The sequence below is a fragment of the Ranitomeya imitator genome, chromosome 3, assembly GCF_032444005.1.
Source record: "Ranitomeya imitator isolate aRanImi1 chromosome 3, aRanImi1.pri, whole genome shotgun sequence".
Lineage (NCBI taxonomy): Eukaryota > Metazoa > Chordata > Amphibia > Anura > Dendrobatidae > Ranitomeya > Ranitomeya imitator.
The window spans coordinates 90,491,123-90,512,084 of NC_091284.1; the positions used below are offsets into that span (position 1 = coordinate 90,491,123).

General features: G+C 46.1%; 1 protein-coding gene across 7 annotated transcripts in view; it reads left to right on the forward strand.

The window, feature by feature from the left end:
- The window catches only part of NCOR1 (nuclear receptor corepressor 1), a 197,346-nt gene that overhangs the window by 149,074 nt on the left and 27,310 nt on the right, over positions 1-20,962 (forward strand). For all 7 annotated transcript variants that reach the window (XM_069761106.1, XM_069761111.1, XM_069761107.1 and 4 more), the window contains 14 exons: positions 1,135-1,305; positions 3,469-3,632; positions 4,781-4,901; positions 8,146-8,247; positions 8,518-8,618; positions 10,847-11,018; positions 11,852-11,995; positions 12,900-12,983; positions 13,116-13,363; positions 13,457-13,796; positions 17,737-17,961; positions 18,503-18,712; positions 18,807-18,956; positions 19,069-19,254. In XM_069761106.1, coding sequence (XP_069617207.1) covers positions 1,135-1,305; positions 3,469-3,632; positions 4,781-4,901; positions 8,146-8,247; positions 8,518-8,618; positions 10,847-11,018; positions 11,852-11,995; positions 12,900-12,983; positions 13,116-13,363; positions 13,457-13,796; positions 17,737-17,961; positions 18,503-18,712; positions 18,807-18,956; positions 19,069-19,254 — 2,418 coding nt within the window. The remainder of the gene's footprint in view (positions 1-1,134; positions 1,306-3,468; positions 3,633-4,780; positions 4,902-8,145; positions 8,248-8,517; positions 8,619-10,846; positions 11,019-11,851; positions 11,996-12,899; positions 12,984-13,115; positions 13,364-13,456; positions 13,797-17,736; positions 17,962-18,502; positions 18,713-18,806; positions 18,957-19,068; positions 19,255-20,962) is intronic.

A 20,962-nucleotide genomic window follows, 5' to 3' on the forward strand; every position in this document is an offset into this window, starting at 1 on the left:
ATGGAGCAGGCTCGAGAGCGAGCTCCGATCGCAGCTAATTTCTTAAAAAGCCTGTGACAATCCCAAAAAGCGGCACTTGAGCTTGGGTGATCCTGCCCAGGCACCCAGTCTGAGGTATTTCCAGGGGCCTGCTGAAGACCCTCATGGCTGGTGGATTGATAATACCTTGGACGCTCGGGCACAGACAGGACTATGTAAGGGACAGTTGTATGGCAGTGTTGTAGAACAAGCAATCATATGTTCAAATCCCTTAGTGGACAAAAAAAGAATAACATTTTAGAATAAAAAAGGTTGTAAAAAGTGTGTGGGGATGTAACTCAAAGATTTAGCTTTTTTTTTTACAAGTAAAATTTAAAAAATTATGAAAAATAAACCATACTTGGTGTGACTGTGTCTGTTAAAGGGACTGTCACATTGAACGTGCAGTGTGGTCTGTGGACAGAGAAGAAGCTGAACAGAATGATGTATAGGTTTGCTGGAAAAGATTCAGTATAACTTTGTTCTCCTGTAAAATCCCAGATATCTATGAATGAGTCCAGTGGGCGGTCCTACTAGTGACTGACAGCTATCTGCATGCACAGTCATACAGGCAAGACTGTCAGTCTCTGAATAGGACCGCCCACTGGACTCCTGGACATACCAACAGCAGAGATTTTAATGAATATAATGCAAGTTTTACTGAAACTTTTCCTACCAAAATATATATTTGATCAGCTCCTCTTGCTTTATAATATTCTGCCCGCAGATGCCATTGTCTACATGTTTCTGAAAATGGTATCCGCAAAAAAAAATTTTTTATAGCAAAGTTCAGAATAAAAGCTTCTAAAATATTTAATAAAAAGTGAGTTATCACTGGAATCGCACTGACAAGAATATTGTCACACAATGAGCAACATAGAAACTAGACATTAAAAACATTTTTTTTTTTACTTCATCAGCTGTGTCACTGGAAACGTTACGTTATAGCTCTTGAGATAAAAAAACAAAACACAAAAAATTGACTGCATCAGTAAGGCGTCAATATTAGTAACAGAAATGGTTGCCAGCGCTGGTTTTCGTCTGTGGTGTAATTGGTTTCTGTGTTCAGCGCAGTTTGTCAATGTCTCTCACAAGGTAACTCGCTTTTCTTGGCAGGAAAGTCCGTGTATATGCCTTATGCCGCGGAAGTGAAGCGAGCGCTGGAGCACGAAGCGCAAATGCAAAACGCGGCGCGCTCCATTTCACCGTATAGGATGTCTCCAAGAGAGGTCGGCAAAGTCTCCTCCCAAGCTGACCTGAATCCTGTCCGCTACTGTGTCCCCCCAGGTACTGCTGACTGGACACATCTCAGCATTTTTTTTTCTCATTTTCTTCTCTTATCAGCCCATTTTCTGCAACTTATCCGGTCTGCATGGCGGAATGGGTTACACTTTCTGATTTGATTTTGCTTTTGCATCTGAAATTCTTTGTGGTAAAACTCCAAAAATCCCTACTACTTTCTCTCCGCCATAATCTGGATGCCTCCAGCCACCACCGGTGGGCGTACTCTGTATACTATTGCCCCGATTCATTAAGACCAGCGATCATCATGCTGATGTTGTTGAGGTGGGCTCCTGGAGTCAGGGGCTTATGATTCAATGAGAGGTGCCTGCTCTTAATGAAGGGACAAGTAGCGTGTGCCTCCATGTATGCTTCTCCATAAATCCTACTCCGGTCCCTGCTGGAGTAAGATTTGTTGCATGGCGATCGCTGTTGCTCGTCCCACCCCAGCTGGAGAAAGCCAGAAGTTGCAAAAGTTTAGCACTGCCTCAAGTTACTCCTTTTCAACCCTAAAAAGGGTTGCACTCTATCGTGCTAAAGCATGTCAATGTGAAATATATGAAATATGAATAGCAATACGGCTTTTGAATATTAGGAAAAAACATGAGACGCTTTGCACAAAATTTGGCCAAATTATGTCTGCCCATCAACCATCATCAAGGTGGTGCCAAAAACTGATGAGTCCCTAAGATACTTGCAAGTGTGATGCGAGAAACTCGCATTAATACCCGGCACTGCTGCCGGTACTCAGAACCGGAGTGTGCGGCTGCATAGAAACACACACATTCGCATGCTCCAGTCCGAGTGCCGGGTATTGATGCGAGAGAATTTTGCGAGTTTCTCGCATCACACTCGCAAGTGTGACCCCGGCCTATTTCTGATTTCTGAATTCCTGGGTGAATGTGAACACCTCTCTCAGCAAAGCCTGCATTTATGGGTAGCTAGGAACCTTTTTGGGACCACCTTGACGTTGGTTGATGGGCAGACATAATTTGGGCAAATTTTGTGCAAAGCGTCTCATATTTTTTTTCCTAATATTCAAAAGCTGTATTGCTATTCATCTTTCATATATTTCACAGTGACATGCTTTAGCACGAGAGAGTGCAACCCTTTCTTTGTATATTGTATATGGCGGTAGCTGCTCCTGGTGTGCACCTGTTCACTAGTTTGGATGTGCCAGTCAGTCTTTTGTTATTTTTTTTTGCCCTACAATACTGGTACTAAAGCTTTGATAAATAGGGCCCAATATGTATACAGCTCCCATTGAACTCCATAAAAGGAGTACTGTACAAAAATAAATTCTTGTTAAAATGCATTTAAATGATAAGATAATCGCCAACCTAGCAATTGTATAAACCTTCATCCCTATTACCTGCCTGTGTAAACATGCTGATGAGTGAGATAAACACTATTTCATTGGCTGATTGCAGTTGTTACTTGTAGTACATTTCACCATGGAAACGGAATGTGCTGCCGATGACGTGATCCTGTATGGAGACGGAATGATCGTGTTAGCGATTGTTCGGTTTCCCCACAGTGTTCGCATAGTAATCGAGGGCCGAACAACTGGAATATAGTCGATCTGCGCACATTAACGGGCGGAAATCAGTGCAACATGGTCCCTGGAGAGCTCGAGCACAAGCTGTGCAATAGCGACACCTGCTGGTGGGAGGCTGGTAATGCAGGCGGCTTTGCAGGGAAATGAATGATGAGGCTAATAAGCTTTGAGGCGAAGGGATTGGTGTAATTATCACACCTGACTGTGGCTTTACATTTCCTTTTTTTTTATTGCCTGCAATATGATGGGATCTGTGGTTACTTGTAGATGGTTTTTTGGGTGAGCCCATGTTCTTACAGGACTGATCTGCTGCTGATTTTTCACTATAATGATGTTTTCTTCATGACATTAGCAGACATTGGAAAGCTAAAGCAGCTCTACAAGCCCCCAATCATCACCCCTACCTCTCCCCATGTGAGGAGGTGTAGGAGATTGGATCTCTTGGTCACGTCTTCAGTTTTCTGTGTGTAATGGCTGTGAAATAACAATAGCCCCAATGTGAGACATCTAGCGGCCCGATCACGGCTCCCCTGTGGGTTTCCAGGTATCGCGTCTTCTCATTTATGTTGAATTCAGTATTTCACATCTTTAAAAATCTTTTATTCTCGCAGTATTGCAGCCAGCGCCCCATCAAGTGATCACATCCTTAGCTGAAGGAACAAGACTCCCTGTGACCCGCCCGACCCGTCCACCTCCTCCCCTGATCCCTTCGTCCAAAACTTCAGTGACCTCGTCTGACAAACCGTCTTTCATAATGGGGGGCTCCATATCACAGGTGGGCTAAATAAAGAATTTACTTTTTCTTTTTCTACACTATTGTGCTCAGTTTTGGTTATATCAAATTTGGGGGCTCATTTTTTTTATTTTTTTTTGCCAGCTGTCAGCGTAAGTGCTGTATCTGGGGTCTTTCACCACAATTTGGTGCCTTATTTAAAGGGAACCTATCACAGGTTTTCCCCATATAAAGTACTGCCAGCACTAGTAAGCCCTTATATACAGTAATCTAGAATGCTAATGCTGTATATATGTGCTCTGTATAGCACAAAACAGACCTGTTATCGTACTCCCCTTCGGGGCGGTGCAGTCCTATGGGCGTCTCTGGTCCTTATTCGGTGCCATTTGGACTAAAGGTATTGCAGACCTCTTGTAATAAGCCGCCCCAAATAAGCATATCATGCTGACAGATGGATGCATTTTACTTTTTGATTGCCTTAAATTTTACTAAGTTGAGCACAGAACTAGAACTAGGGAGACATTGTGGGAAAGTGACTTGTTAGATGGTGCCATATTGTCCACAATAACAAGTTCTCACTTGTGCACATGATTGGGAATAGGTTGCTGATTGTTGGGGGTCCGTACGACTCCTGATTGCTGGGGGTCCGTGCGACTCCAGATTGCTGGGGGTCCGTGCGACTCCAGATTGCTGGGGGTCCGTACGACTCCTGATTGCTGGGGGTCCATGCGACTCCTGATTGATGGGAGTCCGTGCGACTCCTGATTGATGGGGGTCCGTGCGACTCCTGATTGCTGGGGGTCCGTGCGACTCCTGATTGCTGGGGGTCCGTGCGAATCCTGATTGATGGGGGTCCGTGCGACTCCTGATTGCTGGGGGTCCGTGCGAATCCTGATTGATGGGGGTCCGTGCGACTCCTGATTGATGGGGGTCCGTGCGACTCCTGATTGATGGGAGTCCGTGCGACTCCTGATTGATGGGGGTCCGTGCGACTCCTGATTGATGGGGGTCCGTGCGACTCCTGATTGATGGGAGTCCGTGCGACTCCTGATTGATGGGGGTCCGTGCGACTCCTGACTGCTGGGGGTCCGTGCGACTCCTGATTGATGGGGGTCCGTGCGACTCCTGATTGCTGGGGGGTCAGTCCCTTGGGAGTCGCATTGACAATATTTTTATTTGTTATTCCATAGGGAACCCCTGGAACATATTTAACCTCTCTCAGTCAGCAACCCTACAGCCAAGACCCGATTAAACCTTCTGTGGGCTCCATTTCTCTTGGCCTACCGAGGCAACAGGAATCTGCAAAAACCGGTAGGTAGTTATGTGAAATTGTGATGTAATGCATAGATCCATTCTGTGTGCTTTGTGTCTCACGGGCCTTTCAGAATAGCTGGTAGAAATATAAAGGAATCTTGTATCACTTTATTTTTGTAGATCATGACTTTACACCCCAGTGCCTCATAAAAGTGAAAAAAAAAAGTGAAAGTCCCATAAAGGGACTAGGTAAAAAAGGGGAAAAAAAAAATATATCAAAAAATTACAAAATAATAAAAATCCACTAATAAATACACATTTTTATGTGAATAAAAAAAAATTAAATAAGCAAAAACAGTACACATTTAGTATCGCCGCGTGCGGAAAAATCCGATCTATAAAAGTGTTACACTAGTTAACCCCTTCAGCGAACCCTGTAAAAAAAAAAAAAAAGCAAAACAAACAAAAAAAAGTAGTAAACTATGGTTTATCATCATACCGCTTGGAAAAAGTGATATAAAACGCAATCAAAAAGACAAATGTAAATAGAAATAGTATCACTGAAAATACCATCTTGTCCCACAAAAAAAAAAAAACTACCATACAGCTCCATCAGCGGAAAAATAAAAAAGAGATATAGCTCTCAGAATAAAGCAACGCAAAAGTAATTATTTTTTCTATGAAAGTTTTTATTGTGTAAAAGCGCCAAAACATAACAAAATATAAATGTGGCATCGCTGTAATCGTATAATCGTACTGACCCGATAATAAGACTTGACATCAATTTTACCACTCGCAGAACGGAGAGAAAAGGACATAAATCTGGTATCGCTGTAATTGCATCGACCCAAAGAATAAATCGCCTAATCACTTATACCACACGAGGAATGTCGTAAAAAAATAAAACTAATTCTTCACCTGCTGTGGATTTGTTCATTCTGCTCTCTAGCACAGTGGTCTCTGTATATGGAGTCCGCAAACTATGCTAGGAAAATCTGCGCTTCTCGAGGCAAATAGCGCTCCATCCCTACCGAGACTCCCCGTATGGCTAAGCAGTACTGTACAGCCACATATGGGGTGTTTCTATATTCAGCAGAAATTGTGGGATGAATTCTGGTGCCAATTTTACCCACTTTTTGTGCGAAAATGTTAATTCTGGGGCTAAAACAAAATTTTTGTGGTAAAAATGTAATAATTTTTTCTTCACTGCCCAGTGGTATAAAATTCTGTGACACACCTTGGGTATCAATATGATCACTGCACCCCTAGATGGATTACGGTAATTGAGAGGGGTAGTTTGTAAAATGGGGTCACTTATGGGGCGTTCTACTACTGGGTCATGGCACCCTCAAACCATAATAGTATAATCTGCAGTATAGTATGGCGCTCCTTCTCCTCTGAGCTCTGCACTGTGCCTCAAAAGTAGTTTTCACCCACATATGGGGTATCACCGTACTCAGGAGAAATTTCACAACAAATTCTGGGGTCTATTTTCTCCTGCTAACCTTGATAAAAGAAAAAATTTGGGGTCTAAAAGAAAAAGTTTGCAGGAAAAATGTTTTTTTATTTTTTTTATTTATTTTCTTAGCTCTGTTATAAACTTCTGTAAAGCACCTGGCGGTTCTAGATGCTCACCACACATCTAGATAAGTTCCTTGAGGGGTCTAGTTTCCAAAATGGTATAACTTGAGGGGGGGTTTCCACTGTTTAGGCACATCAGGGGCTCTCCAAACGCGGCATGGCGTCCTATCTCAATTCCAGCCAATTTTGCGTTCAAAACATGATACGGCGCTCCTTCCCTTCTGAGCCCTGCCATGCGCCCCAACAGTGGTCTTCCTCCACACATGGGGTATCGGGGTACTCAGGAGAAATTGTAAAACATATATTGTAGTCCATTTTCTCTTGATACATTTGAGAAAATAAAAACAAATTTGTGTCCGAAGTAAAATTTTTGTGAAAAAAAGTTAAATGTTCATTTTTTTTCCCTTCCACATTGCTTCAATTCTTGTGAAGCACCTGAAGGGTTAATAAACTTATTGAATGTGATTTTGAGCACCTTGAGGGGTGCAGTTTTTAGAATGGTGTCACGTTTGGGTATTTTATGTCATAATGACCCCCCAAAGTTACTTCAAATGTAAGGTGGTCCCGAAAAAACAAAATGTTTTTTTTACATTTTTTGGGGAAAAATGGGAAATCGCTGGTCAACTTTTAACCCTTATAGCATCCTTACAAAAAAAAAAAAAAAAAAAATGATGTTTCCAAAATTGTGCTGATGTAAAGTAGACATGTGGGAAATGTTATTTATTAAAGGGAACCGGTCACCCCCAAAATCGAAGGTGAGCTAAGCCCACCAGCATCAGGGGCTTATCTACAGCATTCTGTAATGCCGTAGATAAGCCCCCGATGTATCCTGAAAGATGAAAAAAAGAGGTTAGATTATACTCACCCAGGGGCGGTCACCGTCCGGTTCTGGTCCGATGGGCGTTGCGCTCCGGTCCGGGGCCTCCTATCTTCTTACGATGACATCCTCTTCTCGTCTTCACGCTGCAGCTCCGGCACAGGCGTACTTTGTCTGTCCTGTTGAGGGCAGAGCAAAGTACAGCAGTGCGCAGGCGCCGGGACAGGTCAGAGAGGCCCAGGCCTGCGCACTGCAGTACTTTGCTCTGCCCTTAACAGGGCCCACAAAGTACGCCTGCGCCGGAGCCGCAACGTGAAGACAAGAAGACGTCATCGTAAGAAGATGGGAGGCCCCAGACCGTGACGCCCATCGGACCAGAACCGCAGCGGGACCGCCCCTGGGTGAGTATACTCTAACCTCTTTTTCTTCTCTTTCAGGATACATCGGGGGCTTATCTACAGCATTGCAGAATGCTGGAGATAAGCCCCTGATGCTGGTAGGCTTAGCTCACCTTCGATTTTGGGGGTGACCGGTTCCCTTTAACTATTTTGTGTGACGTAACACTCTGATTTAGGAACATAAAGATTAAGTTTAAAAATTGTGACATTTTCAAAAATTTGTATCAAATTTGCATTTTTTTCACAAATTAACACAAGAAATTTTGAAGACATTTTACCACTATCATAAAGTACAATATGTCACAAAAAAACTTTCTCGGAATCATCGGGATCCGTTGAAAACGTTGCCACATAAAGTGACGAAAATTAAGGCCTGGTCGTTAACCTACAAAGTAGCCTGATCCTTAAGGGGTTAAGGGTGAAATCTATGGCAGCAAGTCTTTGATGAAATCTACGTTGACCAATGATGTGTTTTTTTTCTTATCTTCTCTCCGGTGCGTTTTAGGTTGTGTTACCTACATAAAACAAGAAGAGTTCTCCCCTCGCGGCCAGAGCTCGCAGCCGGAGGGGCTCCTTGTCCGGGCTCAGCACGAAGGTGTTGTCAGAGGTACGTGAAAATACAGCTGGGTATCGGTAAATCTGTGTGAATTGTGCTGTGCTGACTGGAGTTGGTGTGAATTGTTGAGCAGGACCCTGTCCAGCGGCCATCGAATGCGAGCTCAGAGAATCGACTCTTCCCTCCCGGCATCCACCTCTTTTCTTTTGATTACCTGGGCTGGCCTGATGTTACACCGCAGGCCGGGTCATCAACAGAAGAGTCAGGAATATCGGAAATGTCCGTTCTATAGCGCTCACCTTGTTACTGTCCATATCACAGGTACTATGACTGCACTACAGGAAGGGAGCATCACGCGAGGCACTCCGGCCACCAAACTTCCCATGGAAGCGCTTCCATCTTTACGAGGGTCTATCACTCAGGTATTTTCTCATGTTTAGACAACCCCTCACACATTTTGCCAAGTCTTGAACTTTTTAATAAGATGTCTTGGGTTTTTTGCTGTCAACTTTGTAATATACAGATTGTTCTAAAGGGGTTGGCATTAGGAAACTACAGTCTTAGGGTATGTGCACATGTTGCAGACTTTGCTGTGGATCCGCAGCAGTTTCCCATGAATTTACAGTACAATGTAAACCTATGGGAAACAAAATCCGCAGTGCACATGCGGCGGAAAAAAACGCGCGGAAACGCAGCGTTTTATTTTCCGCAGCATGTCAATTCTTTGTGCGGAATCTGCTGCGTTTTTACTCCTGCTCCAATAGAAAACTGCAGATGAAAAACCGCAGAGGAATCCGCGATAGAAACCGCAATAAATCCGCAGGAAAACCCGCAGCGGTTTTCCCCTGCAGATTTATCAAATCCGCTGCGGAAAAATCTGCAGAGGAGCTCTATACAAGTGCACATACCCTTAATGTGCAAGATTATTATGTGGTCAAAGTGGTTGTCCAATTCTTGGATGTCTTATTTGAGCAGGTGTAGCATTCTGTGCTGAATTTCTTATATCATCTTATTCATCAGAGGCTCAGTCCAAATCTCATTACATTCAAATGTAAGAAATGATGGCAACTGCCTGCATCTGCCACTAGAGGGCACTTACAAGCATGCTGCCTACTTCAAGAAGCACTCGCATCAACGTTTGTATCCTCTTAATATACTGCACTCAGCATATTACAGTATATAGCTCTGTGTACTTACAATTGCTCATTTTTCCTTTCTACCCAGCTAATTCTTCTTTTCTCAGCTGTATGTACAAACCGTAAGCCTCTTGTCCCTGCATTTATCATCCCCTCTTCACATCCTGACCCAGCTGCTCCCTCCTCCCCCTGCCAGGGACTTTTGCAGTGACTTATGACTCATACAGGGAACATTGACCTCCTTTCTCTAATTAGAGCTTAGAAGAATTCAGCTAGTCAGTTATTGATCACTTGATGCCATAGACCTAATGGAAAAGAGAAGAATTAGCTGGGTAGAAAGGTAAAATGAGCAATTGTAAGAACACAGTGCTATATAATATGATATTCATACCCATAGTCTGTGAACTCCTTAACAGGAGAGACAAAAATAGAGATCCATATGCCATAATAAAATTTCAAAAGTCTAATAGATACTCAGATCTGTTATGTCCCTTGAGGTATTCCTTGTTCTATGACATATTGCTTTAATTAATTTATTTTTATCAAGTTTTCAATAAACTTTTGAAGTTTCATTATGGCATAGATATCTTTTTTTTTTTTTTTTGTCTGTCCTGTTAAGGCGTTGTCAGACTCTATGTGCGTATGTATATAGTAATTTGAAGTGCTATGAGTTTTTGGTTTGGACAAACATTGATCAGCCATATAATATGATGCAGCAATATATTAAAGGGAATCTGTCAGCAGGTTTTTGCTACCTCATTTGAGAGCAGAATAATGTAGGAAAAGAGACCCTGATTCCAGTGATATATCACTTAGTTTACTGGGTGCAGCTGTTCTGGCACAATCAGAGATCTTAGATGTAGCAATGCAGCAGAGCTGAGAAAGTTAACCACACCACAGCTAACCCTGCCCACATCTGTCTGTGTGTGTACATATATATATTTTACAGATAGTAAGCTGCTTATCACAGGAGTCTTACTAGCATGCACTGCTGTAGTTCAAAAAAATTATAATCCCGAGGTGATAAAACTGTAATTTTAAGTAGACAACATCACACCGCTTGATAAGTGACACATAATTGAAATCTGTGTTTTAACCCCTACCTCATGCTGACCTCAGATTTCATAGCAAGAAGCTGTTGACAGATTCCCTTTAAGAGGTAGAAAACTTTTGCTGGGAGTGCCTCTTAAACGTCATTGTTAGTACAGCGCCCCCTAGTGCCTGCTGGCAGTAGTTAGACATTTCTTTTACAATTATTGCAGGTCATTTAGATATTAGGATTAGAATCTGGAGCTGGGACCCCCTGTACGCACAATGAAGGTCTGCAGATGTGCTGTAATCAGTGTATTCCTGTCTGCTATACTGTTATGTGTCATGTGTTGTCGGAGATGGGAAGTTAGATCTGGAAATTGCACATTTAGTAAATTATTGAGGCCATTTAGTATTTCAGTGACCTGTTTTTGTGTAGCCTGGATTTCTCCTGTGACAGTAAGTCTCCATTACTGTGGTCTTAGGGTACTCCAGCGTTGTCACAATCTGGTATTGCTGCCGATGTCCTGCTGAAGACCACAATCACACGTCTGGCCACCGAAGAGATCAGCAGTGCCGAGAAATGTAGAGAGGAGTCCGCCACTAAAGGCCACGTCATTTATGAGGGAAAGAGCGGACACATAGTGTCCTATGACTGTAAGTATATTGCCTTTCATTATTTCTGCACCCTCCACTCTCAGTATATAGCAATGGGGTGCAGAGGTTTGATACATGGCAGATCAGAGAGTGGAGAGGAGGAAAAACATCAGCTAGGGCAAAGAAAACGGACTGTAGAGAGGCAGGAAAGCACATGATGGGGAAATCGCTCCAGGAATGAAGCTGTGCTGACACACTAGTGCAGGCAGTAGCATTGTGGACACACACCGCTCACATTCGGCACGTGTTACTGGGAAGGACACCCCTCACTGGAGAGAAGTGCGAAACTAGGAGCAGCTTGGAGATCCGGGTGTCAATGAATGAGTGGAGATTGCAGACTGCAACTAATTTTAACCAAAGGTACAAACTAAAGCGTTAGAATAGTATTTCCCTCGCCAAACGTATCTGTGCCTGTCCCCCAGCTGCAGTTAAGTTTAAAAAAACAAACGAAAAAAACCCCCTATGCTTTACTTTCCATCCCCGGGTCAAGTATTGAGACTCCATTACTGCTCACATTGTCTGCAGCGCTAACATAACGTAGACAGCGCTACAGCCAATCAGAAAGCTCAGCCGTATACTAGGGCAGAGCAGCTGAGCTCATCTATTGGTCGCAGCGCTGATGATGTGAGCATTGGAAGAGAGATGGACCCGGGGAGGGTGAGTAATACACAGTTTGTTCTGAAACCAAAAATCGCTTTAATATTTAATTTGCTAGAATCGAAAAGGTATTTCTCTGATGTCTTTAAATTACTTTAAGGCAGTGACACAATCTATGCATATGTATATAAGCTAGGATGACAGAATAAAGCCTGTGACCTACAACTTGATTTCAGCGGCCATTAAGAATCTACGAGATGGTACTCGGAGTCCCAGGAGTGCTCCAGAGGTGACGCTGAAGAGAACCTATGACGTTATGGAAGGAAATATAAAGCAGAACTTGGCAGTGAGAGAATCCGCTGTATCGGCACCGATGGAAGGTAATTGGCATTGTTATTACTATCCATAAAATGAAAGCAGATGACATGAAATGGGTTTGATAATTTGTCATTTTGCGAAAAATGTTTAAAAATATTAAATTCTGATATTAAATATAACAATAAGCTAAAATACTTTCCTTTTTAAACCAAGAAACTGAAATGTCTGTATCCCTTTAATGTACCGCTCCAGTGATTTTTTTGTTTCTTTAATGTATTGTTACTAGCCCCCCAATAGCTGTAATTCTGTTAGAATTACCTTACTCTGTTGCTTTATATCTGGAAACTCATAGTATATGTCTCTTCAGTCCGGTCATGTGGTGTCATGGTGACCTTACTGAGAATTACCTCCTAGTGTTATGATCTCTGTGGGGAGATGGAGACGTTACCATCTCAGGCACCAGAGCTTCCTGTATGATGTCAATGCATGCAATGTAGCTACATTCATGTGGGGAGGAAGGGGGAAGACAGAACATTTTATCACATTTACTGATGATGATTCTACAGCTCCATATACTTAGGTCACTTCGAAGAATACAGTGGGAAAGATAACCACAGAGTCCTCCATACAGGCAGAGATGATACTGGTCATGCATCATGGGATTTACAGCAGAACAAAGAGGGATAAATTGTATAATAGATTCTGGAAACTAACGTTAGAGTGTGAAGTATTGGAACGAAGGGTCCATACTGCAGGGAAGTAAGAGCACTATATAAAACAAGTGCGAAGTGTGACAGGTGGTGGTTGCAGGGATGGAAAACTTCACACCATGGCTTTTTCTAAAAGAACCTTTTTCATCAAGACTGGTCTATGCAGATAGAAATGCCATGTGATAAACCAGAATGTTTTATTCATTACTATATACGCATGCGTCATAACCGGTTTCCTTTTCATTTTTGTTTTCAGGATTAATATGTCGTACTCTTCCTAAAGGCAGCTCCCATCCAGATCTCAAGGAGAGGCCAGTGATGTCTGGCTCCATCATGCAAGGTAGTTGTCAGATGAAACGCTGTAGACGTGTGATTACAGACCGTTTCATATGATTTCAAATATTGATCGCTCATATCCCACAATTTAAGGCTTGTAATTTAGCAGCCAAATTTCTCATAAATCGGCATTTAGGTACCCCAAGGGCAGCATCTGAGAACTTTGAAGAAGGGTTGAAGTACGCTAAGCAGATAAAACGTGAAAGCCCACCAATACGATCATTTGAAGGAGCCATCACCAAAGGCAAACCTTACGATGGTGTTACTACAATCAAAGAAATGGGACGCTCCATTCATGAAATTCCTAGACAGGACCTCCTGGGTCAAGAAAGTCGCAAAACCCCAGAGATTTCTCGGACGATTATAGAAGGTTCGATATCCCAGGTATGGTTCATGCTCAGTTTGCATTAGGCAGGCTGTTATGTGTTGGTGTTTGTTTATAATTATTATTATTTTTTAATGGTTTATTGTGAACAGGGCACACCTATAAAACATGAAGGTGCGTCTAGTCAGTCCACCATTAAGCATAATGTCAAGTCCTTGATCATGGGTCCAAGTAGGCTTCCACGTGGGATGCCACAGATGGAAATGATGCCAGAAAATTTGAAAGTGGTAGAACGCCCAAAATATGAAGACCCTAAAACATCCGATGCAATCCGGGCACGTTCTGGTACCTCAGTTCTCCGTTCAACTCTTCACGAAGCCACAAAGTCTCAGTTGAGCCCTGGCATATATGAGGATGCTAACGCTAGAAGGACCCCAGTGAACTATCCCAGCCCCATGTCCAGAAGTTCACCCATGGCACGTTCATCAGAAGGTAGGACTTCAGTATGACTTGAGAAATCTGTCAAAACCTGGTGTCAGTGACATTTCTTTTAATGGTGAATGAATGTATGTTCCAGTACTGTAGCGTAGTAATTTTCCTTCATACAGAGACCGTTTTCATCTAAGCCCTGATGTTTCTAGTCATTTGCAGATTGATGGAAGTCCAACCTTAGGAACCTCTACTAATCATAAAGCCCCCAATACACATTAGATAAAAGTTGTCCGAACCTGCCAATTTGTGATCGGCCGACCCAATATGTATGGGAGCTTCCCAAATATTCCCCGCCAAATGATGGCAGGGAAGAGAAGGATCTGACCTGCTGAAGATCAACAGCCGATACTTTTGCTCAGCTTGTAGATGGCTGAACTGAGCTTTCCTGTGTTTTGGGGAGTCAGGAAAGATGTTTGTCAGCCGATCAATTGCAAAGACTGACTGATATTATTGTACTAGCTATTAAACCCGTTCTACGCCCGGGTGGCGAGCATTTATATTGGTATATGGTCTCCATCCTGGTATGTGCTGCTCCCGTCATGCGCCCCCTTCCTGTCATGTGCAGCCCCCATCCTGCACCCTCATCCTGTTTTTTGCACCTCCATCTTGTCATGTGCTACTCTTCTGGTGCCCTCATCCTGTCATGTGCTACCATCCAGCACCCCCATCCTGTCATGTAGTGCTCCCATCCTGCGCCCCCATTCTGTCATGTGGTGGTCCCATCCTGGACCCCATCCTGTCATGTCATGTGCTGCTCCCACCCGGTGCCTCCATTCTGTCATGTGCTGCTCCCACCCTGCACCCCCATTCTGTAATGTGCTGCTCTCATCCTGCGCCTCATCCTGTCATGTGCTGCTCCCATCCTGCGCCCCCATTCTGTCATGTGCTGCACCCATCCTGCGCCCCCATTCTGTCATGTGCTGCACCCATCCTGCACCCCCATTCTGTCATGTGCTGCTCCCATCCTGCGCCCCCATTCCGTCATGTTCTGCTCCCATCCTGCGCCCCCATTCCGTCATGTTCTGCTCCCATCTCTCTCTCTCCTGCTCTACTGCCTGAGTGCGGTTGTGCTGCGTGAGTGCGGCTATAATGAGCATGCCTGCACTGCTTGAGTGCGGCTGTACTGAGCATGGCTGTACTGTCTGAGTGCAGCTATACTGAACGTTCCTGTATTGCCTGAGTGCGCCTGTGCCGCCTGAGTGCGCCTGTGCCGCCTGAGTGCGCCTGTGCCGCCTGAGTGCGCCTGTGCCGCCTGAGTGCAGCTGTGCCGCCTGAGTGCGGCGCGTGCCTGCCTGTGCTGCCTGAGGGCGGCTGTGCGGAGCGTGCCTGCCTGAGGGCAGCTGTGCGGAGCGTACCTGCCTGTGCTGCCTGAGGGCGGCTGTGCGGAGCGTGCCTGCCTGTGCTGCCTGAGGGCGGCTGTGCAGAGCGTGCCTGCCTGTGCTGCCTGAGGACGGCTGTGCGGAGCGTGCCTGCCTGTGCTGCCTGAGGGCGGCTGTGCGGAGCGTGCCTGCCTGTGCTGCCTGAGGGCGGCTATACTTACAGCCTGAGTGTGGCTATATAAGATACAGCACCTTTGAAGCCAGCACAGCGGAGGGCTGACTCCGCCCACACTCGTCACATGGTGGTGACATCATCGAAGGTCCTGGAGCTGCAGAGCAGGGAGCCCCCATGGCCGCTATATTGGGAGGGATACAGGGGTGTGAGGAGCCCCCCATGACCGGTATGTTGCGGGTATGCAGGGGAGCACGGAGCCCCCATGGCCGGTATATTGGGGGAGGATAAGGAAGTTGTTGTGCGGGTCCCCGGCTGCGTCACTCTGTCTGTGGGGTCCTGGCTGCGCAGGTGCATCGCGCTTGCGCATTCTATAAAGGCTTCGGACAGAGTGACGCTCCCACCGTTATATTATAGACTAGCTATTGAACCCGTTCTACGCCTGGGTGGCGAGCATTTATATTGGTATATGGTCTCCATCCTGGTATGTGCTGCTCCATCCTGCGTCCCCATCCTGTCATGTGCTGCTCCATCCTGCGTCCCCATCCTGTCATGTGCTGCTCCCATCCTGCGTCCCCATCCTGTCATGTGCTGCACCCATCCTGCGTCCCCATCCTGTCATTTGCTGCACCCATCCTGCGTCCCCATCCTGTCATGTGCTGCACCCATCCTGCGTCCCCATCCTGTCATGTGCTGCACCCATCCTGCGTCCCCACCCTGTCATTTGCTGCTCCCATCCTGCGCCCCCGTTCTGTCATGTGCTGCTGCCATCCTGCGCCCCCGTTCTGTCATGTGCTGCTCCCATCCTGCGCCCCCATTCTGTCATGTGCTGCTCCCATCCTGCGCACCCGTTCTGTCATGTGCTGTTCCCATCCTGCACCCCCGTTCTGTCATGTGATGACCTATTCTGTCATGTGCTGCTCCCATCCTGCGCCCCCGTTCTTTAATTTGCTGCTCCCATCCATATGCCCCATACGCTGCTCCATAAAGGTTTATGGCCCCCATAAAATGCTCCATAGTATATGCCCCGTACACTGCTCCATAAAGGTTGATGGCCCCCATAAGATGCTCCATAGTATATGCCCCCGTACACTGCTCCATAAAGGTTTATGGCCCCCATAAGATGCTCCATAGTGTATGCCCCGTACGCTGTTCCATAAAGGTTTATGGCCCCCATAAGATGCTCCATGGTATATGCCCCCGTACACTGCTCCATTATGGTTTATGGCCCCATAAGATGCTCCATTGTATATGCCCCCCGTACACTGCTCCATTATGGTTTATGGCCTCCATAAGATGCTCCATAGTATAGGTCCCGTACACTGCTCCATTATGGTTTATGGCCCCCATAAGATGCTCCATAATATATGCCCCGTACGCTGTTCCATAAAGGTTTATGGCCCCCATAAGATGCTCCATACTATATGCCCCCTTACACTGCTCCATTATGGTTTATGGCCCCATAAGATGCTCCATACTCTATGCCCCCGTACACTGCTCCATTATGGTTGATGGCCCCCTTAACATGCTCCATTCTATATGGCCCCGTACACTGCTCCATTATGGTTGATGGCCCCCTTAACATGCTCCATTCTATATGCCCCCGTACACTGCTCCATTATGGTTGATGGCCCCCTAAACATGCTCCATTCTATATGCCCCCGTACACTGCTCCATTATGGTTGATGGCCCCCTTAACATGCTCCATTCTATATGCCCCCGTATGCTGCTGCAATATATATAAAAAAAAAAAAAAAAAAACATACTCACCTATGGTCGCTGGGCGCCGAGTGCTGGGGGGCCTGAGCAGGCGGGGACACCGGCGCGCTGTGGGGGTCAGGTGCCGGTATCGCCGCCAGCTCAGGCCCCCCAGCACTTACTATATTCACCTGGCCCCATTCCACCATTCAGTCAGAGGGCAGCACCGGCGCGCATTAAGCGCGTCATCACGCCCTCTGAACTGAAGGTCACAGGCCGAGGACCGGGAAGATGGCGGCGCGCAGCGGTGGAACGGAGGACAGGTGAATATAGCCGATACTCACCCTCCTGGCGCTCCCTGCTTCTCTGTTGGAGATTGCGGTGTGCGTTCAGTGATAACGCATACCGCGATCTCCCGGGAGCGTCACTCTGTGGGGTCCAGACTGCGCCGGCGCTTGCGCAGTCTATAAAGGCTTCGGACAGAATACGCTCCCACCATTATATTATAGATATGGCCCGGTTAAAAATAAAAGCTCCTTCTGACCTTTTTCCTGCAGAATGCTTTCTTAACAAGACCACACCTGATTTTTGCTACAGACGATTGATGATATGGGAATGTAAATGGCATATTGATTTTTTTTTTTTAACGGACTTTTAAAATAAATGGGTTGGGATTTAGGCATCATGAAAAAGTTGTAGGTGGCCAAAAAATGCAGGGCCAGGTTCCTTACTGTACTGCATGTGTTTTCAGGTGGACTGACTCCAGGGAAGTCTTCCAGTCATGAGAGAAAAAGCACATTAACCCCTACACAGAGAGAAAACATTGTGGTGAAGTCGCCAGTCCCGGGTGTAGATCCGTCTGCTGCTCACAGTCCCTTCGACCCTCACCTTCGCGGGCCTGCCCCTGGGGAAGTCTACAGAGCTCATCTGCCGCCTCACCTTGACCCTATCCAGTTCCACAGAGCTCTGGATCCTGGTATGTAATCAGCAGTACTGTCGATAAAACTATAATAATGGCATGGGAGTCAAAGGGGTTTTCCAATTCCGGAAACCCTGTCTTTTGGCAGCAGTATGTATGTTTGTTGTTTTAAAAAAAACATAAAAAAAACCAAAGCTTTACCCAACATCCCCGGGCCCAACACTTAGATCCTACCGCTGCTGCCAGTGTCTGCAGCACTGACATTCCACCAACAGCGCTGCAGCCAGTCAGTGAGCTCAGTGGTGACAGCATGGGTGGCACGAAATCGGCGAGACCACCAATTGGCTGCAGCGTTGTTGACACCAGGACGATCAGCGTAGACTTGTTGATGGGCCTGGGGAGGGTGAGTAAAGCCCAGTTTGTTTGTTTTGTAAATAAACTGCAGTTGGGAGAAAGTTTTTCCAAAACTAAAAAAAAACTCCTCCTTTTAATGAATTATTCTATTGTTAAAATGAAAGCTTACAATGTTTGTTCCGCTTTTCGAATAAAATAAAAAAAGATATTTAACCCTGAACTTTTGCCATATTTCTCTGACCAGCTGCTGCAGCTTACTTGTTTCAGAGACAGCTGTCTCCCACTCCTGGCTATCCGAGTCAGTACCAGCTCTATGCAATGGAGAACACGCGGCAGACAATCCTCAATGACTACATCACTTCCCAGCAAATGCAAGTCAATTTAAGACCAGATGTTGGTCGGGGGCTTTCTCCAAGAGACCAGGGGCTAGCTATTCCATATCCAGGAGCCCGAGGTAAGTCCACTTATGTCCTGGATCCTGTCCCTTCTGTATACACTCACAACCCAATGAGTCTTGTTATTTACGGAGTACTCTTTACTTTGAACAGGAATTATTGATTTGACCAACATGCCACCCACTATCCTGGTCCCCCATCCTGGAGGAACTAGTACACCACCAATGGACAGAATTACTTATATACCAGGAACACAACTAGCTTTTCCTCCAAGACCGTATAATCCAGCTTCCATGTCTCCAGGTTTGTCATTTTTTATTTGCTAAATATACATTGCCCCTTTTTTGTCTTTGACTGTGATCTCTCCACTTCGACTCATTTTCTGGCGTCTGACATTATTTGTTGTGTTTTCCAGGGCATCCTTCACCTCTAGCAGCTGCATCTTCTGCCAATGCTGAGCGTGAGAGGGAACGTGAAAGAGAGCGGGAGCGAGAAAAAGAGCAGCGAGAGCGGGAGCGAGAAAGGGAACGAGAGCGGGAAAGGGAGAGAGAAAGAATCGCTGCCGCAGCTTCCGCTCAAAGTGAACATTACCTGCGGCCTAGTAAGTCATACAGCCCACTACAGCAAGTGAGATATATACAGTATTTTGCAGATTATAAGACGCACCCCAAGTTTGGGGAGAAAAATAGGAAAAAAAAAACCACCTTTTTTTTAAAAAATAAAATGATGGTGCTTCTTATAATCCATGTGTCTTATTGCTTAGCAGGGGTGGTGGCTGCGATGAAGCGGGGTTCCACGGTCGCTGCTGTAGGAGGCAAGAGTGGAGCATTTCCACAGGCTGGGATGAGGGGGTGTTTGGATGTGCGGCACGCAGCTGCGGGTGTTCGGTGCTGTGGGGGTTCTGCCAAAATTTTGTGAAAGCCCAGAGCCCCCGCACTTACATGGTTTACTGTGTGGTGGACTCTGGGGAAAATGGCTGCCGGGGGCGCCACATGCGCAGATGGAGATTTCGGCACTAAGATCTCGGGAGATGAGATCTCAGAGCTGAAATCTCACTTCCCTAGATCTTGGTGCCCAGATCTCCATCTGCGCATGCGCCGCCCCTGGCCAGCAGCCATTTTCCCAGAGTCCAGTCCACTGCATAGGAAACCATGTAACTGCGGGGGCTCTGGGCTTTCACAAGATGACGGCAGAGCCCCCGCAGCGGCACTCCGCACAACCCCTCATCCCAGCCTGCAGCAACACTCCACCCTTGCCGCCTCCAGCGGCGACCCTGGGACGCTGCTCCATGGCAGCCGGTAAGGTATATCCGCATCATAAGACGCACCCCCATTTTCCCCAAAATTTGGGGGGGGGGGGGGGGGGGGAGGGGAGTGCATCTTATAATCTGAAAAATGTGGTCTATATATTTATTGCTGGGAGTTGTACAAGTAGTTTGTTGATTTCATGGAGTCAGAAGAAAGTTACTAAATCACAGGTCCTGCCTGGGGCCAAGGCCAGTGGGTGGGAGTTAGGGTACTGTCACACAGTGCCATTTCGATCGCTACGACTGTACGATTCGTGACGTTCCAGCGATATCGTTACGATATCGCTGTGTCTGACACGCAGCAGCGATCAGGGATCCTGCTGAGAATCGTACGTCGTAGCAGATCGTATGGAACTTTCTTTCGTCGCTGGATCTCCCGCTTTCATCGCTAGATCGGTGTGTGTGACACCGATCTAGCGATGCGATCTAGCGATGCGTTCGCTTGTAACCAGGGTAAACATCGGGTTACTAAGCGCAGGGCCGCGCTTATTAACCCGATGTATACCCTGGTTACCAGCGTAAATGTAAAAACAAACAAACAGCACATACTTACATTCCGGTGTCCGTCAGGTCCCTTGCCGTCTGCTTCCCGCACTCACTGACTGCCGGCCGTAAAGTGAAAGCACAGCACAGCGGTGACGTCACCGCTGTGCTGTGCTTTCACTTTACGGCCGGCAGTCACTGAGTGTGGGAAGCAGACGGCAAGGGACAGACACCGGAATGTAAGTATGTGCTGTTTGTTTTTTTTTACGCTGGTAACCAGGGTAAACATCGGGTTACTAAGCGCGGTCCTGCGCTTAGTAACCCGATGTTTACCCTGGTTACCGGGGACTTCGGCATCGTTGGTCGCTGGAGAGCTGTCTGTGTGACAGCTCCCCAGCGACCACACTACGATTTACCTACGATCACGGCCAGGTCGTATCGCTGGTCGTGATCGTAGGTAAATCGTATAGTGTGACGGTACCCTTATTGTCTTCTGTGAAGAGACACAATCCCAATAATT